The sequence below is a fragment of the Lissotriton vulgaris genome, chromosome 3_1, assembly GCF_964263255.1.
Source record: "Lissotriton vulgaris chromosome 3_1, aLisVul1.2, whole genome shotgun sequence".
Classification (NCBI taxonomy): Eukaryota; Metazoa; Chordata; class Amphibia; order Caudata; family Salamandridae; genus Lissotriton; species Lissotriton vulgaris.
The window spans coordinates 36,802,566-36,828,784 of NC_141689.1; the positions used below are offsets into that span (position 1 = coordinate 36,802,566).

Genomic DNA, 26,219 nt, shown 5'->3' on the forward strand with positions numbered 1-26,219 from the left:
GCGTCCCCGCACCGAGTTTGTTCAATTTGTTCTTAGCAGATATTACTGAGCACATGCAATCAGCAAAGAGCCACCTGCCAATGTTGGTCAAAGAGCCTATTCCGTTTTTACAATACACAGACGACATCGTAGTGCTAAGCCAGAGTCCGATTGGGCTGCAAAGAGCAATGAACAACTTAGTACTTTACCTGGACCAACAAAATTTAGAGTTAAATAAAAAGAAAACAGTTGGCCCCAAGAAAAATACGTTTAAATGGTATGTCAAGGGAGACCAAGTGGAAGAGCAACCCTCCTATAAATATCTAGGTATAAAACTGGGGCGTGGCACCTCATGCAAGGACCACATACAAGATCTAAATGCTAAAGCCCAATCATTAATTTTTGCTTTTCGGCTGCTGAATAAAAAATGTAGCTGCCCGGCTTATACTCACCTCCTAAAAGTGATGGCAGCACACATTTTACCTACTCTGTCTTCTAGTTTAGAAACATGGCATGGCAAGGATGCAGAGTTACTGAATGAGCTCCAGATCAAGATATATAAAGCCGTCTTTAATCTTCCCAAGTCAGCATCTCCCGCACAGGTACGACTAGAATTTGGCCTTCAAAATCAGAAGTTCTGGAGCATGAATTCTTTTGCGGAGCTCTGCTATAAATTTCGATTATCAGAGCCGGGATCACTGAACAACCTATGCTGGGAAGAGATAAAAGCACAAATGGTGCAAGAAGTACCTACATCTTGGGGAGCATATTTGAGGAAATCACTGGTGGAGCTAGAGACCCAAGTAGTATGGGAGAGCATGGCAGAGAAGTCAACATTTAATAAAGTCAGTAATCTGTCCCCCAAGAAGAAATTGTTCCTGGAAGACAAAAACATCTTGTCCACACGACGCCATGCATGGACAGTAATACATTCCTATACACATACAAAACCCTAAGCCTACCTATCAGTCCATTTTAACTCCAAGATAAAACAGAGCTTTCTTTACATCGGCTGGAAGGACCGCTGAAAGGACTCGAAGGACTTAATGCCATCTTGGAAATGTAACTATCAAATTGAGAACTGTCGCCTATGTGGTTATTCGGACGAAACATTAATATATCTGTTGTGTCTGTGCCCAGCAGTAAATGAACTAAGGAAATCCTCTTTAAAATCGATTTTCAACGAGCTAAATATTCGCACATGCAGACAAGCTGTGATTAGATGGATGGAGGGCTCATCAATTATTCTATCTTGTTGAGGTGTAAAATATTTTGCCAAAATTAGGAAACTACTCCGACAAGCAGATCAAGCGAATATGAGCACTGGTTGAAAGAGGAAAAACAAGCATTAGAAATGCAATAGGTCTCGGATTTATTTCAGTTAGAGCTAATGGCATTGTAAATGGCAATGTCTTTTAGCCATGTGTTATGGAGTGTGTGCATGTGGTGTGTAGTGGAATTACGTGGGTTGGATGGGAATTGAAGCAAAGGTGGCATGCTGCGCTTTAGATGCATATGTTTAAAAGTAAAGTGCACCATACTGCGATTGCTACAATAGTTAATTGTGGATGCGTTAACAATTGATGTGTGCACTGATGACTGGTGGTGTGTGTGCCTGTAGAAATTGTGCACTGATGGCTGGTGGTGTGTGTGCTTTGTGGAAGCGTGCACTGGCGGCTGGAGGTGTGTGTGCTTGGTGGAAGCGTGCACTGATGGCTGGTGGTGTGTATGCCTGGTAAAAGCGTGCACAGACGGCTGGAGGTGTGCGTGCCTGGTGAAAGCGTGCACTGATGTCTGGTGTTGTGTGCCAGGTCGAAGCCTGCACTGACAGCTGATGGTGTTTGTGCCCGGTGAAAGCGTGCACTGATGGCTGGTGGTGTTTCTGCCCGGTAAAAGTGTGCAGTGACGGATGGTTGTGTGTGTGGTTGCGTGTGTGGTGGTGAGCGTGTCGTGGTGAGTGTGTGGTGGTGTGTGGTGGTGAGAGTGGTGTGTGTGTGTGTGTGGTCTTACGTATGTGGTCTTATGTGTGTGGTCTTATGTGTGTGGTCTTATGTGTGTGGTTTTATATGTGTGGTTTTATGTGTGTGGTCTTATGTGTGTGGTCTTATGTGTGTGGTCTTTTCCTGCGCACTCACTCTTACTCTGCAGTCATTCTACACTCAGTCTGCACTCACTCTGCAGTTATTCTGCACTCACTCTCATTCTGCACTCACTCACACTCTGCACTTATTCTGCACTCATTCTGCACTCACTCTGCACTCACTCTGCACTCACTCTGCACTCACTCTCACTTTGCACTCACTCTCACTCTGCACTCACTCTGCACTCACTCTCACTCTGCACTCATTCTGCACTCACTCTGCACTCTCACTCTTCACTCACTCTCAATCTGCACTCACTTTGCACTCACTCTCACTCTGCACTCACTCTCAATCTGCACTCACTCACTCTCACTCTGCACTCACTCACTCACTCTCACTCTGCACTCACTCTCATTCTGCACTCACTCTCATTCTGCACTCACTCTCACTCTGCACTCATTCTGGTAATACCAAGGTTTATCTGCGATAAAAATCGCCGCAGCTCATCGGTAAATTTTTGTCTCTAACCAAGCAATAGCGATAATTATCGCTATTGCTTGGTAATATGCCCCAATATTCCATCTAGAGCCGGTCCAGCCCCGAATTTTTTATGTGAAATGTCAATGGTCCAAAAGACAAACAATCGGGCCCCCCAGAATCTCAATTTTTCTTTTCTCGTTTTCTTACCAACAATATAAAACCATAAATATATATCTGTTTTAACAAAAAAGGGCAATTAAATCACAATTAAGTGGGAGTGTCAGACCGCTCTTCCCTCTGATCTGGTTCTTACTGCGTGTACAATTACTACGTTGTCATGCATTCCCTGATGTTTTAATTGTATGTAATTTACAGCGTCACAAGTGTTTTCAGTTTCATTATGCATTGTGTGGGGTTTTCCGTTCTGTACTAGTTACAACAGTGCCGTGGAAAGTGTGCCTTTTCTATAAGTTTTGTATCGGTACTGACTGTGTACAGGACGTGTACCGTGCTATCATTTTCCATTATCGCTCAATGGAAGGTGAGGGTTCAAGGCTGTATTTGTTGCTCTTATCTCTAATGTTAACTTATTTGACGTATTCACCTCTAGAAAGGTTTGGAATTAACTCAGCTATATCGACTTTTATTCTAAAGAGGTGTTTTTTCACATCTGTATTGTTTTATGTTGTCAGTTTTAGTGTGGTATGCAGTAAGGTAAATTCTGCACAACATTGCATTTGTGCAACGAGGAATTTCTGACAAGAATGCGGGCGGGGGCACTTCTTATTATCGAGTGTAAACAGGGGGCAGAAGGAAAGCTTTGTAAAGCATGGCTGCAGGCGGTGCGTTAGCTTTTCGAGACAAGAATGCGGGCAGGGGGCACTTCTTATTATCGAGTGCAATCAGGGGGAAGAAGGAAAGCTTTGTAAAGCATGGCTGCAGGCGGTGCGTTAGCTTTTCGAGACAAGAATGCCGGCGGGGGGCACTTCTTATTATCAAGTGCAATCAGGGGGTGGAAGGAAAGCTTTGTAAACCAGACAGCAAAGAATGGTGCACGCGCTCACAGCATCATCCAGTCCTGACACTAAATGCACGCACTCCAGGAAGGCCAAGTACAGTTCCGATTCTTCGTAGAGCACACAGTAAAGAATGGTGCACGCGCGCCCAGCATCTGTCTTTAATTACTGCGGTCCCTGACAGCTGGTAATTGAAGAAATATGGCCTTCTCATGCGCGTGTCCGCACGCAATATGCAGGAAGCAGAGCAACTCTACAGCCTACGGCCTATTGCGTGCTGGCTTGTAAAAACACAGCCATGCGAGGGCCAATTGTCATGCAGATGACATAAATAACAACCAAAAATCACGAGCTTCTCTGGAATTCGTAGGTTAGATTTTCAAAGTCCTCACAAAAGGACTCTGAAGCCACGCCCACTTCGTGGGACGTAGGCCGAGCCCTAAAAAAATATGTATATATACATATATATATATATATATATATAGCATGAATATAGACCTACCGAACATTATAGGTTATAAAGCACCAGGCACCTTGAAGTAATTTTTAACCGGTTAATTGGCCTAAATTGGAAGATTTTCATTTATTAGCGCTACCAGCAAATCCCCAATTATGAGTCAAGTGCATTTTGTGATAATGACTTTTTATTACATCTTATTAGTGGAATACAAAAGAAATTTTTTGACCAGAGTCATTCTACCTTGTATTCAAAAATTGTATTATGTACTAATTATGTTTTTTTAATTTAATTTTTCATTTTTTATGGGACATAATGGTTTTATCGTGAAACTTGTTTTATGCAATTTTGTAATGATTTTAAATAATCAGGCAATAAACTATTACATACACTGGAGCGTCCCTTTTTGAGACGCTCTGGCAGCGCAAAGTACAAAATCATATTTATGAGGTCACGCAAAACCACTTTGCATGGCTTTGAATGGCCCGCAAAAATATGGAGTTGCCTTACTCTGCCTTAGGGAGGCATTTCTTGGCATTGCAGTTGGGTTTCCCATGCAACACCCGTGGATTTAACGCTTATCCAGATTTTAAAAAACATGTAAACCTGGAGATGCGCTAAAACCTTAAAGTTATTTCTCCTTATTTTCTCCTTGTTTTTCCTTTTTCCATGTATACTGCATTCTGCAGCACACAGAAAAAGAGGAAACAAAAACAATCCTGCTGAGAACACAGGCAACCTGCACTATGGTGCAAGGGGGCCTGATTTGGCACTAGGCTGCCGAAATGGCATAAGCCGAAAGGACATGAATTCATTGTATTGGAGAAACATGGTGCATTCCTGCCCTTTCACTTTGATGTAGGGTAGCATAGCAACGTGACTTGCTGCGCTGCACTACGCCAACCCCCATAAAGTAGGCCCTTAGTGTATCACATGTTGGGCTCAACATAAACGTTTGAAACAAATATTTACCATTAGACAACTGGAATTGTAAAAGCGTGGGTTAGGCATTTGGCTGTCTGGTTGGCTGGCACAGCAATGGATTCTCATGGGCCAGGCACGAACAGAGAGAGTCACCTCTATATTTTGTTCAGTCACCTTCGTGCCTTCTCATTACAGCCACCACAGTAGCCGCTGGAATTATTGCCTCAAAACAGAGTTTCAGCGTGCAGGCTTTTTCTACACTACTTGACAGTCTCTTACACAGTACTCAACAGTCTCTTACATTGTACTTGACAGCCTCTTACTTACGCAGTACTTGACAGTATATTGCACAGTACTTGACAGTCCCGTTGACCGTACTTGTCAGTTTCTTACACAGTCCTCTGCAATCTTTTACTCAGTACTTGGCAGTTTCTTACACAGTCCTCAACAGCCTTTTACACAGTACTTGACGATCTCTTACACAGTATTGAAGAGTCACTTACACAGAACTAAAGAGTATCTTACACAGTACTTGGAAGTCTCTTACAAGGTACTCGACATCCTTTTAGATGGTACTCTTACCCTGTACATGACCGTCTTTACACAGTACTTTACACAGTATTACAGACTGTCTTACGCAATACTTTACAGTCTCTTCCACAGCATTTGACAGACTCTTACACAGTACTAAAGAGTCTCTAAGTCTCTTACAAAGTACATGGCAGTCTTTTGCACAGCACTCAACAGTCCCTTTCATAGTAATTGATAGCCTCTTGCACAGTATTAAAGAGTGTCTCATACAATGGCAGACTCATACATAATACTCAGCAGTCACTTACACAGTACTTGACAGTCTCTTACACTGTTTAAAAGCTTCAGTGAGTTTCTTAGACACTACTTGACAGTCTCATATACAGCACTCAACAGGATCTTACATAGTACTTGACAGCCTCTTACACAGTACTTGACAGTCACTTAGACAGCACTCAACAGCCTTTTACACAGTATGTGATAGTTTCTTATACAGTATTAGAGCATCTTCCACAGTACTTTTCAGATTTTTCCACTGTATTTGACATTCTCTTACACATTATTAGAGAGTCTCCTACACAGTACTGTACAAGAGGCTGTCAAGTATTAAAGAGTCTCTGATACAGTACTTGGCAATCTCTTTTTGCAGTATTATATATACTTCCATTGCACAATACTTGACAGTCTGTTACACAGTACTTGTGAGGTTTTTACACCATATTTGAGAGTTTCTTACATGGTAGTAAACATGCTCTTACACAATACCTGACAGTTTTGTGCACGCTACTTGAGCGTCTCTTACGCAGTATTAGACACCCATCCTATGCAGCACTCAACAGCAATTGATTGCCTCTTTCACAGTTCTTGCTAGTCTCTTATACATAACATATCAGTCTCTTACACAGTACTTGACAGTTCCTTACATAGTTTTAAAGAATCTCCTATACTGTACTTGAAAGTTTCATACACTGTATATAGAGTTTCTGTTACCAAGTAGTTGACGGTCTCCTGCACAGTATGTGACAGTCTGTTACACTGTATTAAAGGCTCTTTTACACTGTACTCGACAGTCTTGTAGGCAGTATGAAAGTGTGTCTTAGTAGTGTTTGACATTCTCTTACACCATTTTTGTCAGTCTGTTATACAGAACTCAAAAGTCTCTTACCCCATACTTGACAGTCTCTTACACAGTACTTGATGGTCTTTTACACAGTACTTGATGGTCTTGTGCACAGGCCTTGACATTCTCTTATATAGTATTAAAGAGCCTCTTACAAAATACTTGACAGTCTCGAACACAGTACTTGACGATGACTTGCACAGGACTTCCAGTCTCTTACAGAGTATTGACAGTTTCTTACATAGCATAACAATTTCTTACACAATTATTAGAGTGTCTCTTAAACAATACTTGACAGCTTCTTCCACAGTATTAAAGAGCCTCTTACCATGCTTGACCATTTTTTACACAGTACTTGACATTCTCTTACACTGTATTTGACAGTTTCTTACACTATATTTGACAGTCTCTTACACAGTATTAGGAGTCTGTTACACAGCACTTGACAGTCTCTTATACAGTATTAAATAGTCTAATACACAGTACTTTATAGCCTTTTGCTCAGTATTAAAGAGTCTTTTGCATGTTACTTGACTTTTTAGGGATCCTCATACAATAAATGGCAGTGCCTCACACAGTATTTGATCGTCTCGTCCACAGTATTAGACTGTCTCACATCCCGTACTTGATAGTCGATTACACAGTACTTGACAGTCTCTTAAACAACACTTCTCATTCTCTTACACACACTCACTCAATAGTTGATAGTCTCTTACAAAGTATTAGAGTCTATTTGCCAGTTGTTGAAAGTCTCTTATACAGTGCTTGACATTCTGTTTGTTACACAATGCTCAACGGTACCTTGCACAATACTTTAGAGTCTATTACACAGTAGTTGTCAGTCTCTTACAGGGAACTCAACAGACTCTTCCACAATACTTAAAAGTCTTTTACACAGTAGTTTAAAGGCGTATTTAAGAGTCTCTTACACAATACTTCACAGTGTTGCATACAATACTTTTCAGTGTGTTACACAGCACTGAACAGTCTTTTTCCCAGTACATTACAGCCTCTTGCAGAGTACTTCAGTTTCTTACACAGTACTTCACGGTCTCTTATGTGGTATTAAAGAGTCTCTTGCACAATACTCGATATGCTCTCAAAAATATTTGATGATTTCTTACATAGTATCAGAGAGTCTCTTACACTGTACTTGACAGTCTCTTAAACAGTACTCAACAGTTTACTACACAGCTTAATTGCCTCTTACTCTATACTTGACAGTCACTTATACAGGAATTGATAGTCTGTTGCACAGTACTTCACAGTCTCTTGTATAGAACTTGTAAGTTTCTTACCGAGTACATAAAAGTGTCTTATACAGCACTTACACAATATTAAGGAGTCTCTTACACACAGCTTGAAAGTCTGTTGCACAGTACTTTTACTACTAGAGAGTCTCTTACACAGTACTTGATAGTATCTTCCACTGTATTAAAGAAACTCTTGTACAATACTTAATAATCTTTCGCACAATACTTGGCAGTCTCTTTCAAAGTATTAGAGTACTTGAGAGTCTTTTACACAGACCTCAACTGTCTCTTGCACAATATTAAAAAGCCTCTAACACAATACTTGATAGTCTCTTACCCAGTAATAAAGAGCCTGTTATAAAGTACTTTGACAGCCTCCTACAGGGTATTGAAAAGCTTCTCACATAGAACTTCATAGTCTCTTTCACAGCAGTAAAGTGTTATTAACATAGTATTAGAGTCTCTTACACTGTACTGGACAGTCTCATACAAAGTACTTGCCAGCGTCTTGCACAACACTTTCTCCATTGCTGAAACACATTTTTCCAATTTTTCCTCTGCAAGTTTGGATACAGATATTTTAAAGTGACCAACATTATGGTACTAGTGTGGCTATTGTGTCTTCTTGTCCAGAAGACTGGTGGTCAATGTAGGATGTGGGTGTGACTAACTGTTTAATTGGTTCTTTACAAATTCCCCTGCTTTTTCCATACTGATCTTCTCCTTCTTGTCTCCCCCATGCAGTTTTCCTGTGGATTTAAACATACTGCTGTGGTGACTGCCAGCGGAAAGCTCTTCACCTTTGGTGGAGCAGAGTACGGTCGACTAGGGCTGAGGGGAACTGCCAACAGACTTTTGCCGGAAAGGGTGACAGCACTAGAAGGGCATCATGTTGGACAGGTAAGGAGTTTACAACTTCCTAGGCTGTGCACACCATAATGACTAGTCCCACTCAGACAGGGGTGCACAACATCTGACATGTATGGGTCTGTCTGAAGGCAACATGGGTGCTGAAGCGACAGGCTGGTCCATACTTGTATAGCCCAAAGTTTCAGTTCAAAGGTTAGAAATCTCTCATTATAGGACTACACCCATTTCACAAGCTTTGTGAATACCAGGTCAAATAGACCAAAGGAGATAGGAAAAATAGAGATAGACAAGCTGTACTCCTTAAAGGGTACAGAAAAGTTTAAGATGCACCCATTCTTGACACCTTAACTCTTTGAATTGCCTGGGAATATCCAAACCCACGGTATCTGGATTGATAGGAGTAGTATTACTGTCTAAAGAGTCCAAGAGACTTGTAATGAGGACCCTAGGTATTCTCTTGCCTGCTAAAACAACAAATCTTCTATTCAGTCTCCACAGCTGTCTTCATGAGCCATGAAAGCACTCTATAAACAATGGTAAATAGGTTTTGTTCCACTTTTTGGTCATTTGGGCTTATCCAATATATATAGGCCCAACGAGAAACCGGCACAAATAACGTTTTCAACAGATGTTCCAAGTTTTTTTATTTGCACCTGCTTTATAGAAAGTGGCTGAAACTTGGGAATATTGTACAAGTATAGTGTTCAACTGCTACACTAGTACGCCAGTCAAGGAGGGTTATGAATGCGTAGCACTAATAACCCCTGCTCACACATCTGAAGTGTAGTACTCATCTTCGCTGCCTAAATTGTACACTTACCAAACCTCAATCAACAGATTAACGCCTTACACTGTAAACATCAAAGCCTAATCGTTTTGTCAGGGGTTTTAACAAACGTTTAGTAAACCATTTAGTTTTATAGATTTTCAATGGCCAGGCAACTGTAATAGACAACCCACACTTCAAACAGCACAGAGGAGAGAACAAATACATACCCTAGATGTGTGCTGGTGCAGAGGCAGAGGTAAATAATACCTTCACCATGTACTAGAGGAAAGTTGGAAGTTCTAGTATTGTCTGCGATTCTTAGCCACTAACTTGTGTTTATCTCTTCCATGATTCCTGGCCGGTCCTCCCACTCTGACGCTCCACTCCATATTTGCTGTTTCCACCAGGTGTCCTGTGGCATGAATCACACTCTGGTGGTCTCCTCCGATGGCATGACGGTCTGGAGTTTTGGAGATGGAGACAATGGAAAGCTTGGGTGCGGAAGCTGCTTTGGAAAGGTTTACCCCCAGGTATGTGGTGCAGAAAGCCTTACCTCTTGAAGATTGCCAGTAATGCTGCTATTCATTTCCCAACATTATCTGCAACACTATAAAAAGTTGCAGCCTTCCGTAGATCTGAAGAACAGAACATAGACTATGCTTTCGGACATCATTTCTAACCATCATAGCACAATGTAAAACCTTACATCTTATAACCTTCTTCTTCCCTCAAAGCATGGTCGCCTCCGGCCTTTTTTCAGAGCACTATTAGTGGCTGCTTTCTTCATGACTGCTGCACAAATATGAACTATGTTTGTGGTTTAGCTGGATGGTACACTTCACTTAGGGTAGTCACACATCTATTCCTAGACATGTGATGCAAAGTTATTGTAGTAATGACCTGTCCATCACCCTCTGCCTCCTTCCCTGGTGACTGCTACCTATAGCTCTTTTAGCAGTCTCTCTTCTGACGTTGTATCAGATCACAGCTATTCAGAGGAAACTGAGCCCATGTGTATCTGAATAAGTGTGCATCAGTGGCCGTGTGGTCAGCATTGGGAACCATACTGTGCCATTGTTGGGTACATTCCTTCCCCTTTTTTGGCTTTTGCTATCTTAGTCCTAGATATCTTGTTCCTAAATATCTAATACTGTAAAGAAGTCCAAAAGGATCATGTCAGAGGCACCTCATTGACCCAGAATCATTATGACATCACCTGGGGCTGCCACTGGCAGAGCCTTCGTTCCCTGTAGAAGTTGGAATCCTACCTGGTCCAGATCAAAGTGAGTAGAAGATTTCAGTGAATATTGACAGTGGAGCAGAAGCAGGGTTTTTTTTCTAAAATTGTGCAAGAGTGAGTGAGGCCTAAAATTAGAGGGGTTTTCATGCACCACATTTGCTTTTTTCAGCAGTGGGTAATAATATATTTAAGGAGCAGGGGCCGAAGCTAGAGTGAGATTGAGGGTGTGCTCTATGTCAGGCGCCATCACCAGAGCAACCTTACATTGCATGGGAGTGGGTCAAGAGGATATTTGTAAAGGGGGTCTTTCGAGAAGGCGAAGAGAAGCTCTTCCGTAGATGTTCAGTAACTGGTCATAGTCAGTGAGCGAGTGGGGTAAAAGACTGGAGCTGCAAGTCTTGCGAGTGTCTTAAATTGTGGTGAGGAAGAAAAAATAGCTCATCTGTGAGATTCAGTGAAGAATAATGTAGTCTTCTTGCATGCGGGATCTGCAAGCTCCCTTGTAATATCAAAGATGCCATAGTAGTGTTAGAAGAAGAGTTTGTGATTTTGGAATTATGAGCTACAGGCGGATATAGCCATATTTTGAGTCAGACTGAGTCACTGTCATTAATCTGTATCAGATGCTGTAATGTTTGCACCAGGTATGTTCTGCTTGCTTCAAGGGGTTTGAGAGCCTCAGGTTCTACCATGAACCCACCTGTGAGGGAAAGACTAGGGCACCAGAGTATCAAACACCTCGTAGCCAACTGTTGGTGTATTAATCTGAGAGTGCAAGCAAAGCATGTCTCTGAAAGCTTTGGGAATCAATTTAACCTATGGAAGAAATTGAAAAGGTATGACAGCGGATATCCTTGTTATTGTGGTGGTTAGGGTTCCAAAGCAGGTGGTGAAAAGGTCGCCTCATGGTCTGTCCACAAGAGGTGCAGGGATTTCAGTATTTTATTGTGATTGAGCTTTGAAGAAAATGTCAAATTAAGGATTTAAGTGGTCTCATGGGCAAGGAAAAAGGGAGCAGGCTGGCCAGGAGGGCAATATGAGTCGGCCAAGCAAGGCAGCCATGGCAATGAGCATGAAAGACAGTTGGAACAGTGAAATCTATATCCAACCCTGGCAAGTTACTACTCCATGATTCAATGATGGCCATGTGTTCTGTTTTTTTTTTATTGATAACTAGGTCATGGACTTAGATGGTGTGCTTAACCAATGAGCGGGCATTCAGAGGTACTGCCAATAGCGACATGAATAATAATGCAGAAGAGGGAAGGTAGCAGAGCCAAAATTAGCCTGCAGCACCCTGAAGGTGTGTGAGGTTAAACCGAGATGAGCATTCACAGGCCCAGAGTTTTGCTCGTAAGGCGTCAGCAGCCAAGGGGGAGACAGGGGATTCTCGTGGTGACACATTTGACATAGCTGTTTTCTGAGCGGGATTAAATTCCATACTGCGAGCAGGGTATATATTCAGCCCCGACCCCTTCCAACCTCACAGCGTTTGGTTTATGGAAGTGTCATCATAATATTGATCAACCTACATTCAACAAACATTTATCTCGGGTGGAGCTTGCCTGGCCTCAAGATGGCCGCTATCTAAAGTAGCTCTGTGAGGTGAATAAACTTTCCTTCACGATCCTGCTTCTCTCTACAAGCATAGTGCTCCCCTAACACGGCTGTGGCCCCTTGAACACCTCTGGCATTGCGACTTGCCAAAGTTCCAGCAGAAAAATTCCTTGAGGCAGCAGTGCGTCTTGGCCTGGGGACGCGGCCTACAACCTGACGTGGAGGTGGAGCGCACAGGCCTGCTCTGTTTGCCAGCGGAGCTGAAGTGGAGTGCTCTTTCTGAGCCGAGGTGTTAGAGGTGCGCGGGGTGTGCTTCCTGGCTGCACCTTAGTATCCTGACGCATGTATGACTTCTGCTGCAGTGATCGGCGATCGACTGTGCCCTCGGACGCTGGAGCAGATTGCAGCAGAGAGGGCGCCATTCCGTACCGCGGAGGAGCGGATCACGATTAATTGCTGGGCCCCATTGACCAGTAATGAGTACCAGCAACACAGCACACTCGTCTAAAGGGCAGGTCAAGGTGGATATCATCGCTCCAGCGCAACCTGGTTCCCCGTGCTCCCCAGTGACTAACTATTGGACCTGTATTGCGAAGCTGTGATCGGGCGTGGTCACTGCGGGCCCAGCTAAAAAACGATGTTGGATCTAGCCCTGATCTCTTGACTGGGTGAGAGCTTTCTGCTTAATTCAGAGACTCTGTCCCTCACCACCCCTTGTTGTAAATATTTTTGTCCACCCTAAGCGTGGAAGGGTATTCTCAGATGTGAGACCCTTGCTCATTGCACCATCAGGATTCAAGCAAACCGGGCCGAAGACGGCTGTAATGCCAGAAACCGGTCCCCGGGAGCTTGTTTCCTTCCCAGTGTAAGAATTGGCTTTTGTAGTTTGGTTTGCCCTGTTCCCATCATGCACTGGGACAGGAACAGACTAATTTGCATACAGCCAGGTTCTGAAACTGGGATGGTGCAGTGAGCTAAAAAACGGTGTTGGATCTAGCCCTGATCTCTTGACTGGGTGAGAGCTTTCTGCTTAATTCAGAGACTCTGTCCCTCACCACCCCTTGTTGTAAATATTTTTGTCCACCCTAAGCGTGGAAGGGTATTCTCAGATGTGAGACCCTTGCTCATTGCACCATCAGGATTCAAGCAAACCGGGCCGAAGACGGCTGTAATGCCAGAAACCGGTCCCCGGGAGCTTGTTTCCTTCCCAGTGTAAGAATTGGCTTTTGTAGTTTGGTTTACCCTGTTCCCATCATGCACTGGGACAGGAACAGACTAATTTGCATACAGCCAGGTTCTGAAACTGGGATGGTGCAGTGAGCTAAAAAACGGTGTTGGATCTAGCCCTGATCTCTTGACTGGGTGAGAGCTTTCTGCTTAATTTAGAGACTCTGTCCCTCACCACCCCTTGTTGTAAATACTGCGGGCCCAGGGCAGCACGGATCCAGCAGCCTGTCTGGCCTATAACCACATCATTTGAACGGAAGTGAGGCCCACTGCCGTAGAATCTCTGGGGCTTCGCTCTGAGACACCCAGGGGCGCAGAGGCCCCGCAGTGGAGTCAGCTTGAGGCGAGGGCTGTGCTCTATTTGTTAAGGAACCCAACCACAATCTACAATCCTACCCAAAGCACAGCTATCCGGCTCATAACTAGCGCTGTGATAGAGGCCCACGGGGAGACCCGCCACCTTCTGCAACAGCCGCATTCAGTACCCTTGGCTGGGACGCTACAGAAAAAGGCTGGTAGAGGGGGAAGGAGTTCACCTGAACCATAGTTACCCCCAGCTAAGAATTAAACGCAGAAGTCACATGAGATTTGCCAGAGCCTATTGGTGAGGGCCTCGCCCAAGCTCAGGCAGCCCTTGGCATCGGGCGCAAGACAGCAGAAGGTCTTTGACTGCGCCACTGTGGAGAACATGGGTCAGACAGAGAGATCCCAATCTAAACTACAATTTGAGCCACACGAAACCTCCAGACAACAGGACACAGAGAGAAACGAGTTGGGGTCGGAGATGGGGGACACTGCAGTGGACCCTGATTTGAAACAGATCTTGACAGCTTTGCAGCTTAGTTTAATAAAAATTGATGGTAATATTGATCCCCTCACTTTTAGGATGCATAGAATGTCTGAGAGGCTAGACAAGCACTCAGAGAGACTGGACACTGTAGAGAAGAGAATTTCAGACGCCGAGGACACCCTAAATACGACCCAGAGCTCTACCACAAAGCTAGATAAACTTCTGCATTCTGTCCAAGCCAAAGCAGAACACTTGGAAGCACGCTGGAGGATAACCAATGTGCGCATCATGGGCACTGAGAAATCACAAACATACAGAACATGGAGCTTTTTGTTGAACAACCGCTGGTAGCGCTCTTGACCAAGGAAACTTTTTCCAACATGTTCATCATTGAACGCGCGCATTGCTCTCTTGCTCCGAGACCTACCCCGGGCGCCCCTCCACGCCCCATCATTACGCGCTTACTTAACTATAGAGACATTGATGCAGCATTGAGAAAAGCCAGGGAATTACAGACTCTGAGGTATGAGGACACGGAGATATCTATTTACCCAGATTTCACGCAGCAAGTGCAAGAAGCGCGACGCCAGTTTGGACTATAACATGATTTACCCAGCAGTGCATGCAGATTGGAAATCACACATCTTTAATTATCCTAAGCAGGACCTACACTTCTTAAAAAAATAGAGGGTGACAAACGCAGAAGCGATTCCCCAAAAACTCGAGCCACAGTACATAAATACCTCCCAGATGCTTAGGAACAGTGATCTAAGGGGCATTTTATCAACAACTAGCGATGTTTATCGCTAAATGAGCTTAGTCATATTTTTTTTATCGCTGCGCATCGCCGGATTTTATCGCAGAGATAATGTGCTATTAGCAACATTTATCTCCAAAGTGATAAAATATCCGGCGATAGCGGCAAAATGCGTGAATATCGCTGGAAATCCTGTGATATTCAGGCATTATCGCTAATAGGGTCATAATCTGAATATCCACCTTCTATTGGATATACAGGTTTAGAAGTGGTCTGAGCAGGCGTTAGGTTTTGGTGATATTCACGCCTAGCGCAAATTTTTTTAGCGCTTCGCCTGCCTTGCTAATAGGCGATAGCTGTGTTAGCGACTATCATGAAAAAAATGCTTGAAGAGTATTAGCACACGACAGAAAGTGAAGTTAAAAATGTAGGCAAGTATGCCACAGCGCGAGGGTATGGGGAAGGCGAACGCCCTGGGGCCCTCCTAGCTAAGTTGCAGTGCCCCCCCCCTGGGGAAGCTAGTACCATAGTTGAGTTCTTGGGCGAGGATGGTAGAATGATATACGACTCATCAGGCATTGCTGACAGATTTTGTAGATACTATGCAGAGCTTAATAGATCATGCATTTCCCTTACTGGTACTGCCACTGAAGACTACTTCACACACATACAGATGCCCAGGCTAACTGACCCCACAGAGAGCATCCCATGGCACCTTTAGACCCAGGAGAAGTTAAGATTGCATTGTCATCGATGAAGAGAAGCACCACTCTGGGATCAGATGGGTTGACAGTTGCATTTTATAAAGCATTCCAGGGCCGACTTATACCGCATCTTGTTACCCAATTCGAGGAGATGGCGGAGAGTAAAGTGATGCCCCCCCAATATGCGTGAGGCTATAATTATAACCCTCCTTAAGCTCGGTATACCCACAGCGAGTGTTCATCATACAGGCCCTTGTCTCTGCTCAATGTAGATACGAAACTATTCGCCAAAATATTGGCTAACCGAATTTCACCCCTGATCCCGGGTCTGGTGGGAGTCGAGTAAGCGGGATTCATCCCTGGGCGTAACTTAACAACTAATCTTAGAACAATCTTTGCAGCAATCCAGCACATTGATCCAAAAGTTAAAGCTGTGTCAGTTTTTCTGGACGCGGAAAAAGCGTTCAACTCCGTCGAATGGCCCTTCATGGAGGCGGTACTTAGAAGGGTGGGTGTCAGAAAGGTCTCTCTTCAGCTGGTGAAAGTGCTGTATGAAGCCCCAGTAGCCAGAGTCAAGCTTGGGAATAAGGTGACGTCACCAATCCTTATCTCCAGGGGCACTCGACAGGGGTGCCCTCTTTCTCCACTATTATAAGCTCTGGTTTCCGAACCACTGTTCTGTGCTCTCAGGAAATATCATGGCCAGAGAGGGGTGCGCTTCCCAGGATATCAGCTGATAGCTTCTGCTTACACGGATGATATGCTTCCATATGTTAGAGACTCGGCTACCCACCTCACCTCAGCCTTGAATAAAGTGGTCCTATTTGGACAGTTGTTCAGACTAAACATTAACTTGACCAAATCCCTGACCTTCCCACTAACTTCATCCACTCAGCCACCAAATATGCATGTCCCGCTGAAATGTACTACCGAGTCGGTCCACTACTTAGGGATTCAGTTGCATATAGATTCTTAAGTTGTTCTCATTGACAACTATGGGAAGGTACTTGGTACACACAGCGGCCACCATTTTGCACTGCTGCGGGGGGACTAGACAGCTGAGAGGCAGAAACGGAGGAAAGAACACAGGAGGGGCTAGGGACGCCAAGATAGAGCGGGTGTTGTAATTATATATTTTTTTAATTCTTAACTTGAGGCTGGGTCCAGCTTATTCTGTGCTCTTGCTCTCCTGAGTCTGCTTCCAGTAACAGGAAGCAGGCAGCCAAGCTCCCTCCCCTAAGCCAATCACAATGCTGCAATGCTGTGTTGTTATTGTTCTTGAGCACCGTGACAAGACGTTCAGCTAGGGGCTGGGAATGTTCTCCATGCATGTTGTTTTGCAGCCATTGTACACTTGAGTGGGCATTACGCTCCACCCCTGCCCTCCTCCATGAGTATGGCAGCCCCACCCACCCTACCACCATAGCATGAGTACATCAGAAAGTTATCATCATGTTATGTTTCCTCTTCTTGCAATGCTTGAAAGCAATGGGGCGATGCTCTTCCGCCAAAGCGGATGAGCCGCCACTGGGGGTGTGTCACCCACATGTGCTATGCCTGGGTCCAACTCAACCCCCGGGCCTACTCCGATATGTGTCCCACCTTCTCCTCACCTGGACAATCCGCAGCACTCTCTCCAAATCTGTGACTCAGCCAGCGGGAGCCTCAGCCAGGCGGAATTTCTCAAGCCTATGTACAGCAGTCACCACCAAGTCCGCTGGCCAACCTCCCGATGCAGGTGAGGCAACAGGGCCACCTTAGGCGTGAAGTTGCAGCGCTCCCGCCACACAATTTCGGCACAGCTCAGGGGCCGCACCCTCCACTGCATCCGGCCAGCGCAACATCCTCCGGACTGTAATGCAGAGAGGTGCAGCCCCCCATTGGTAATCTCCTCAGTGCACCCCTGTGTAGTGGTGACACGTGGTATGTGATGCAGACCGCTTTACGTTGGTGTGCAGGAGCGCCTCTACCGTTCCCAGACCCAAGGGGCACCAGCCGGTCTTCTTACACAGGGCAGCAACGTGTCTCCATGCGACCTTGCAGACTTCACTACCAGGTAGGGTGATCGCCGATGCCTCAATGTCTATCGCCACTGCCCAGCAACTCCACAGCACCTCCACATCCCACTCTGGGTCCCAGACGCAGGCCCAGCAAGGCCTCTGGGCCCAGATGACTGTCCGCTCTTTCAAGGTGTTGCAAGGAGTGCACAATGATAAGTGATGCATCACTGGTTTTGCCCAGCAATGCGCCCCTTTTCATGATTGTAGCTCTGAATTTCCTCTTCTCCATGGACTCTGGCTGGTCATCCTGGCTGTTGGGGGGTTTGGGAGGGATGTTGATCTGTGCTGCACTTGGTCCTGGCTGCTCCATTCTGCATTCCATTGGGTTTGTTTCCTATTTTTCATTGGAGGTGGACTTATAGGCTATTTTTGCCTCTAGAGTCACATTGGGCTGACTAAAGTGAGTTTTTTGCTGCTAATGGGCCTTTCATCAGTTCCCGCCCGCTAACGTCAGAATTTGTATTGCCTTCACGCTAGTGTTAGTGGCAGTTTTCAGTGCGGCAACCCGAAACTATAGCCATGTAGCGATGTACTGTACATACATCGCTAACAGGGCAATGGTTTTCGGTGATAGGCCACGTTAAGAAAACTGACACTAACTAACGCTAGTTAGCAGCAGTTCTTGTACATATGCCCCTCAGTCTGCCAAAACCAGGCTCAGTTATATAGCACCTGTCTGACAACAGTCCAGGACCCCAATGTAACCCTGCACCAGTGCTTCATATTAGTAGGACTGGTGCATGGACACTAAGAGCAAATGAGTGATCTTTGTAGCGGCAACCTCAGTAAAGGCAGTAAGTACTTTGACCAGAGTTGGGCACTATGATGCCAAACTGTCCTTTTTCTCCTTTTGATATTAATGTGTCTTCTTTCTGTTTTCCTCTCCCTCTTCGGCCCCCTCACCACTCTCCATGTTTCTGGTTGTTGCAGAGGGTGGACCTGCTCTGTGATGTTGGGGTCAAGAAGGTCCTCTGTGCAGCTCAGTTTTCTGTGGCGCTTATGAAGGGCGGACAGGTATTCACTTTTGGACAAGGTAAGTACTTCTGGGGAAGGTAATGGTCTGCATGACTCGATCTGAGTGTCACATTCTCAGGATCTGGCAGGCTGCACTGAGAGAGTTCCCTTTTATTATTTTTGTATTTTATAATATCATTTATTTGCAGAGCACCCACTGCAAGGTCAGTTTTGTTTGGGCGCGAGGGTCAATGAAAGAATAAATACTCAGGAAAGTCTGAAGCAGCATGCCCTGGAGAATGGGGAGCCTGGTTAGTTCTTGAATAAGAGTACTTTGAGCTCATTTGTGAAGGCAAATAGTTCTACATCTTCTGGCCCATTACAGCAAATCCTTGGTTTCTCTTCCATCAGAGTCTTATTAGGAGCACTTAGCCTAAATTCCTTGACCAAACAGAGCAAATAGGCAACAACAACCTATTTTGTGTCGCACAGACAGGAGCCTGTTCTATGATGCACTTAAAACACAGACACGCACTCGAGTCTCCTCCGTGTAGGAGCAGTAAGTCCAATCCTCTGGCTTGATGATGGTGAACACTGGCTTGATGTACCTACTGAGTAGTAGCGGTGACCCTCCGCACACAACCCACATTCTGAGGATATAAAATGGACGGCATAATGATGTGCCCAATCTTTAAGAAAATAGTGAAACCATCTCAATAGGTGAAAAGCATCTTTATAAGTCAACAAAGTAACAATGTCATGAATGGCATCTCGCACGTGATATCTGAGATCTCTCGCTTTTTGCATTTGTTAGTTACCTATTTCCACGCCGCCAACACCCAACCCTTCCCTCAGCTGTCGTGATTGACAGACCAGTACTACCTGCCTCTTCCCTCACTTGCATTGCATGCCAATGTACACAGCAGTAACACCTCAATCTCTTTTATGGGCTACATCTCTCTAATGAAGAAAGTGCCTGTTGAGGCACCTATCTAAGGACAGCTCTGGCCACAGTGCAGGATCCTGGCAGCACCAGCAGCCCACCTGCAGGGACATGGTCATGCTGGGTACCTTTATCTAGAGGACTGACATACAGGAGCACCATCACTCGTTCAACAACAGGAATGAGGTCAGCCCACCATTCAGTTGCTGTCAACACTGGGCCTTGGTGTCATCATAACATAAGGAAGTCCAGCCCTCATTTTCTTTTTGTTTTTTTGTTGATTTGTTTAAATCTTTTTATTGACATTTTTAACCACATTAGAGATCTGCAGATGTTGATACAGTGGTTCTAGTATACATTGATGTGTTGTGTATGTGGGGGGCATGGAATCTTCCTCAAAAGGGTGCACTCCGCTGACATTAATGCCCAGGTGAGGCTGTGCGGTATGCAACGTGCCTATGCTCTGTATGTGCTATTTTGCATATTTGAACTGTGGGAGATGGGTACAACAAAAAGAATACAAAATAAGCTTGAGACCTGTTGCTTAGTGCATTGCCACATGTGATTATCAGCTAGTAGTAGGTGCTGCGTGTCGTATGCTTTGATTGTGCTAAGCAATGATTGTGGGGCTCTGCCCTACCTGGGCCTCCATGGACGCAACTCCAGATCACGACATTTGAAATGCCTGGTTCCCCGACCTTCCTTGAGAGTCCTCTGCGGGAGCTTCTAGGACCTGCAGGTCAGACACTATAGTCCCCCCAACTACTGGATGGGGTGAGGGACGAGTCCAGCCCTCATGCTTTAACAGACATCATCTCTCCAGGGACCAGGGTTGCCAATCTCAAGGGAGAGAAAAATCTACAACCGCCTTATTGAGAAGTCACTAACTCAAGGGGTTAACATCTCACGATCAGTCTCAAAACAAACTTTCAGACGGTTGAAGGTTCTCTTTGGCAGCAAGTCTTCCTGCATCTTGATTCTGCCACCTCTGCTTGGTGCAGGTCCAACAACAACACAACATACAATGGTGGCAGGTTGGCCTCCTTGGGTCATCCTGCAATTAAAATGGTGTGTCAGCGGTGCCTGGAGAGTGACAAGAGTTTCACAGGCCTAATCCTGTGTCCAGCTACTCCCTACATGTTCTACACAGTGGGCTCTTCCCTACCAGTTTATCTGAAGAACCTCAACATCAGCTGATGATGGTCCCCAGTAGCATCCATCACACAGAGCATCCTGTTCCATGCCAGGCCTTTGAGAGTGAGACCTCAGGCCTGTATGGATAAAGAGCTCTTAGATGAGGGTTCATTTGAGCAGCAATAGAATCAGATACTACACCCAGGCACAAGGCTTCTCCCTCTGTGAGTGAAAGCTCCGCGCTTGTCACTCTGCTCTAAAATTCACAACGTCATTTGAATATGCATCAGAGATTGGTAATTTTGTGGGCAGATGCCCTCTGAACACAGCAAACTTGCACTCCTGAGTGAGAAACTGCCTAGAGATAATTGTCACACATTGCCCCTTCTACACTGCCAATGACAGAACCATCACAACTACTAGCCCTCACATTCCTACAAGTAGCCAATTGGCTACATTTGGTGATGTCACCAACTCACCACCATGAATCTATGTATAATACATCTACGATTGTGAAAGTATAAAGGAAACAAGAAAATGAAGAAGAAAACTATTTGAGAACACCTTGAATCTGGAAACTTTATTGGACTGATGATTTGATATGACTCAATTTTGAATGTCAATTTGTCCTTTGCTCGGGAACGATATTTTGTTTACATCTACTGTTCTTTAACATGGAGAGAAAGTAAGCACCAAACTGCATGACACACCAGGTATGGGAACACATGGAGAGAAATATTGCCTTTGAGCAGGAAATGGTATAGCCCAAAGCTCTGTTTTTAATCTAAATGAAAGTACAAGATTTGAAAAAAATATTATTGTCTATGGGTGCTCTTGAAGACAATTTCTATGGACTGGAATCTAGAGAATGCTAAAGTGATTCTGGTACATTACTGACCTCTACTGGCCGTTTTCTCTCAAAATAGTTAAATAGAGGCAGTTGGCAGATAAATAAAAAAAAGAAAGTCCCGCAGCAGAAAGCAATTCTGGTATTTTACTGACCTCTACTGCTCGTTTTCTCTCAAGACAGTTAAATAGAGCCATTTGGCAGAAAATGTATAAAATGAAAGTCCCTCAGCAGAAAGCAATTCTGGTATTTTACTGACCTCTACTGGTCCTTTTTTATTGAACCAGTTAAATAGTGACAGTTGAACAGAAAAAAAAGTCGCTAACCAGAAGCAGACAAGTCCTAGGGCTGATCTCCGGAGCCTACAAACTACATACACATATACGTATAAACTTATATATAAAGAGGTCTTGAATGCTCTGCTCAAAAAGGTGCATTGAAGAGAAACTTACAAAATCAGCAAGGGCAAAATCAGCAACAGATAAACTCGTACCATGCGAGCAGAAAACACCTGAAAGTGTGCCTTGTTTGCTCTCTTGAGCATAAAGGCAACTGCAGGACCAAAAGGAAGCTGCGCCGTAGCGGGTACGAGAAGCCGTGTGAAAGCTCGCTCGCCTGAATAGATTGAAGTCCCGATCCTCTGGAATCCAATGCCGACTCTGATTGTGACTAATAAAACAAAATAGGGCTGGCTCTAATCAGTAAGCCTGAGCCTCAAAAGTACAATCAACAAGGGAGATTGCCAATACTGATGTGTTCTTTTCAAGAGATATATCTTCTCTAAAGTAAAGACAACAGTTCAATACCTGAGGTTGCTATTAAATATTTAATAGCATCTCAGGTATTGAACTGTTGTCTTTACTTTAGAGAAGATATATCTCTTGAAAAGAAGACTCTAATTGTGAAGCACCTGGCAATCCGAGGGCAGTGCTGATATAGGCCTAATTGCGGAAATTTGGGCGGCAATCTGCACCGTGCCCTGGAGGTTTTCTGCGATTTGTAGTCCCGCAAACTAACACAGACTCAATCATGGCCCACTCGCATCCGTTTCATATCGGCAAATACAGAGCTCGTGTGTGGAGTTACTGTGTGTGTTCCCCTTCTCTGTGACCTACGACCAGGGTCATAACATTGTTAATCTAATCTTTAAATTAGACATACAGCACCACCATGTGGCAGACTGTCACAACCCCCTGTGTTGATAAGGATGTGCCGGTGCTGAGCACCGGAAACCACAGGCTCAAATTAAGCACTATCTTTTGCCTTCTAGATGCGTTGTTGGCTACTCTATTTGAAGGTTTAAAATGTCCATGTCTCTTTCTGAGACTCTTTCCTTTTCTGCACTTCTCCTCTCAGAGCAGCACATCGGTGTGCCGGAGTCCATGGCCCAGTTCCACTGCATTCCTCAGCAGGTCCCGGTCCTCAGCTCCTTGTTCATCCAGGATGTGGCGGTGGGAACCGAGCACACCCTGGCTTTGACGAAAGGAGGGAACGTCTACTCCTGGGGTTGCAACACAGAAGGACAGGTGAGTATCTCAGGATTTGAAGGGGAGAGTGAGATTCTGGGGGTCCACAACTGGTGATTATGTTGTAACTTTGCCCCCTACCCCCTCTCCCCTCCCCCACCCCAGGTAAGATTGAGTGACATGGCTGGATCTGCTCCAAACTCATCTGGCATGAGTTAGGAGCTGTATGCAGCCTGTTAGAAGTCCTGGGAACAGTAGTAAGCACCGGACAAACTATACCTTGAGGTCCTTGGTTCGTCTTGCGCTTTCTCAATCTAATTAGAAGCTCTATATATATTATCATCACTTATTTGCGATGGGAGCAACCAGCAGCCTAGATTCGGGGGCGGGGGTGTTTAGGGTGTTACGTCTCCCCAATAAGTGCAGTCTCTAGTAAATAGTTCAGTACAGGTGCAGGGTATGGGAAGGTGGCTGTTAAGCGACCCTAACAATCTGCATTGATCTCCCTTCCCGCCCCCCCATGCTATGCTTCTCAAATAATGTATTTTACCAGGATATACCAGCGTAATTGTTGGGAAATTGAAGCTCAAACCCCAACCTCACCAATCATACTGACCAAGCTATGCCTGTGGGAGGTACACACATATACACAGACCCTTCTGGCGACCTAGTTGGGAGTAACTAAGCTTAGGTACAGTCCTGTAGAGTCCGGCAATCTCCCTCTGAATATTGCCTCTAGAGATGTTTGTAAGTCTATGTGCTGGACTACACCAGTGTACGGTGTTCTACAGTGATGTCAGAATTTACAATACACTGTTGAGGGACTAAATTGTGGATAGGTCAGTCTTTTGAGATAGGTGAAAGGGAGTGACGTCACTTCAGTATTCAAGGCGTTTTAGTGAATCAACGTCCATGGCTCCAGCCCATAATTGTTTCCCCTAGTGCAACTTTTCACCTACACATATCTAGTCTCAATGTTCGATTCCTACTGTCTCCTCCCAGTATTTTCTAACATGCAAGATGTTCGTAGTAACTAATATTTCTCTAAAATGTTGCCTTATAAAACTGTCTCAATAGGCAAGGGTCAGGCCTATGGTGGTGGTGGTGCTAAGTGGCACTTCACCCAGAGTTCCTCTTTTCTGTGATACCATTACCATTTTAAAGGACTTTGGAAGCAGTATATATTCTTAGAGTATTCCTCTAATGGGCGTAGATGTCAAGAAGGGCTGGGATCTCCAGGTGGTAAAAATAGGCATCAAACCCTAAAAGGCATGTGTGTGGTTGTTCTGAAGGAACCTCATTTTTCATGTCATAAAGCAGGTTTCTCCAGAGTACCTCGCTTCCCCATCTCTCCTGCTATGTGTTATATCCGCAAACAAGGCACTGTCCACCATGTGTCCCTCTAGACGAGAATGCACAGACCTCACTGCCAAGGGGCTGTCCATCCCTCCCGATTAGCTCAACTCTGTGTTGTGTTTGACATTAAGGAGAATTGTTTGATGCTTCTTTGGATGCAGGTGAGGACAGTATCCTGTTCAGATACAGCTGTGCCAACCTTCAAAGCCACTCCTCCATGCATTCTTTGTGTCACTGCACTTTGGTGCATAGACAAGTGTATATGTAATACTTCAGCATCACCTTAGTAGTTATGCGCTATATCGAAGAGTGCCTGTGTTACAGCCAGAGGACGCCTTGATGCCTAGACTGCAGATGTGGTTCAATGAGCCTCAAAAACATGAGATCAGTCAATACAATCACATGTTTAATTGAGTCTTAGATAAAGATTCCCTCTGACCATTAAAGTTCCCCTGAGGAAGGGGTAATGGGCCATCAAAAGTAACATTTAGACTGGTGATGGAACCCTGTTTAAGCACACATATCCAATCATCATTACTAGCATAGGAAAAATTGCACGGTCCTGGAAGACAACCCTTTATGGATTATTTGTATTAAGCCGGAAGACTCAGAAACAACTCTAGATACACATCTTTAGGTAACAATCCTTACCTCAAGATCCTTCTCCCTGGAGAATATGGAAATCAACAATAACCAAGTCTCAGAAGCAGACATTTCAAAGATGGTCACTTATGCAGCTGTAGATTTTATATAATTTCTTCCTGATTTCTAATCTATTTAAAGATAGTGTTGTTCACAGTACATTTACAGTTCAATCCAACCACTGTATGTCAGTCTAGTATTGCTACTTGAAACCCCACTCTCTCAAAGAGCACAAAGGAATGATCATTTGGAGCAAGGTGAGAGCTTTGCGTTGGTGAACATAGCTTGGTGAGACACCATTTGTCTTTACACTATGGCACAAGCTGTGTATGTGTGTGGGTGTGTGTGTGTGTGTGTGTGTGTGTATACAGACGTTTGTATGCATGTATGTATGGATGCGCTAGTGCTTGAAAGAGCATTGCACTACCCATAAAGCAATCGTTTGGCTTCAATCCAGAAGCTCAGTCCACTCCTGGACTGCGTCGTTCTAGTTATATGATCACATGCCGTTCGCTGATGGGGCGTACGGCTAAAGTCCTATAATAATATCCTTCACCAATGCTTGTTGATCCCGCCAGCTGGGCCTAGGGCACACAAATGCAGTGAACGAGCCGATGCTGGTGACCGCTCTGCAAGGGGAGAACATTCAGCAGATCTCTGCTGGTCGAAACCACAGCGCTGCCTGGACGACGCCTGCACCTCCTCGCCTGAGTAGAACACAAGGTAGGAGCCCCTTGATCTCTTGAATTTGACTATACGATGAATGTCCTCCTGCAAAGCCTGTTTCTTGTTGCTATCCTCTCTGCGTTCATCAAAGCTCACCGGAGATGCTACAGTTTCATCTGATGTTACCGCTCTCTGGTCGCTGGTTTGGAGACAGACAGACAGGGTTGACCTGGGTGGTGTACAGTGGGATCTAAACCTGTTCTAGAAATGGTCTGCAGATTTATATATGCTGATGACCCTAGGAGTCTGGCGTCTCCAAAAACACATTCGAGATTTCCAGAAATTCCTCTTGGCAGTGAGGAGCACCCAACACAATTCTCCCTTCCACCCGTCCTG

The 26,219-nt window shown here is 44.8% G+C and overlaps 1 protein-coding gene across 1 annotated transcript in view; it reads left to right on the forward strand.

Annotated features, from left to right (window-relative positions):
* The window catches only part of LOC147725878 (putative E3 ubiquitin-protein ligase HERC1), a 1,064,842-nt gene that overhangs the window by 913,965 nt on the left and 124,658 nt on the right, over window positions 1-26,219 (forward strand). Inside the window, exons 60-64 of the mRNA XM_086963380.1 lie at window positions 8,586-8,741; window positions 9,888-10,010; window positions 18,746-18,848; window positions 23,050-23,219; window positions 25,736-25,880. Of these exons, the coding sequence (XP_086819506.1) occupies window positions 8,586-8,741; window positions 9,888-10,010; window positions 18,746-18,848; window positions 23,050-23,219; window positions 25,736-25,880 (697 nt within the window). The remainder of the gene's footprint in view (window positions 1-8,585; window positions 8,742-9,887; window positions 10,011-18,745; window positions 18,849-23,049; window positions 23,220-25,735; window positions 25,881-26,219) is intronic.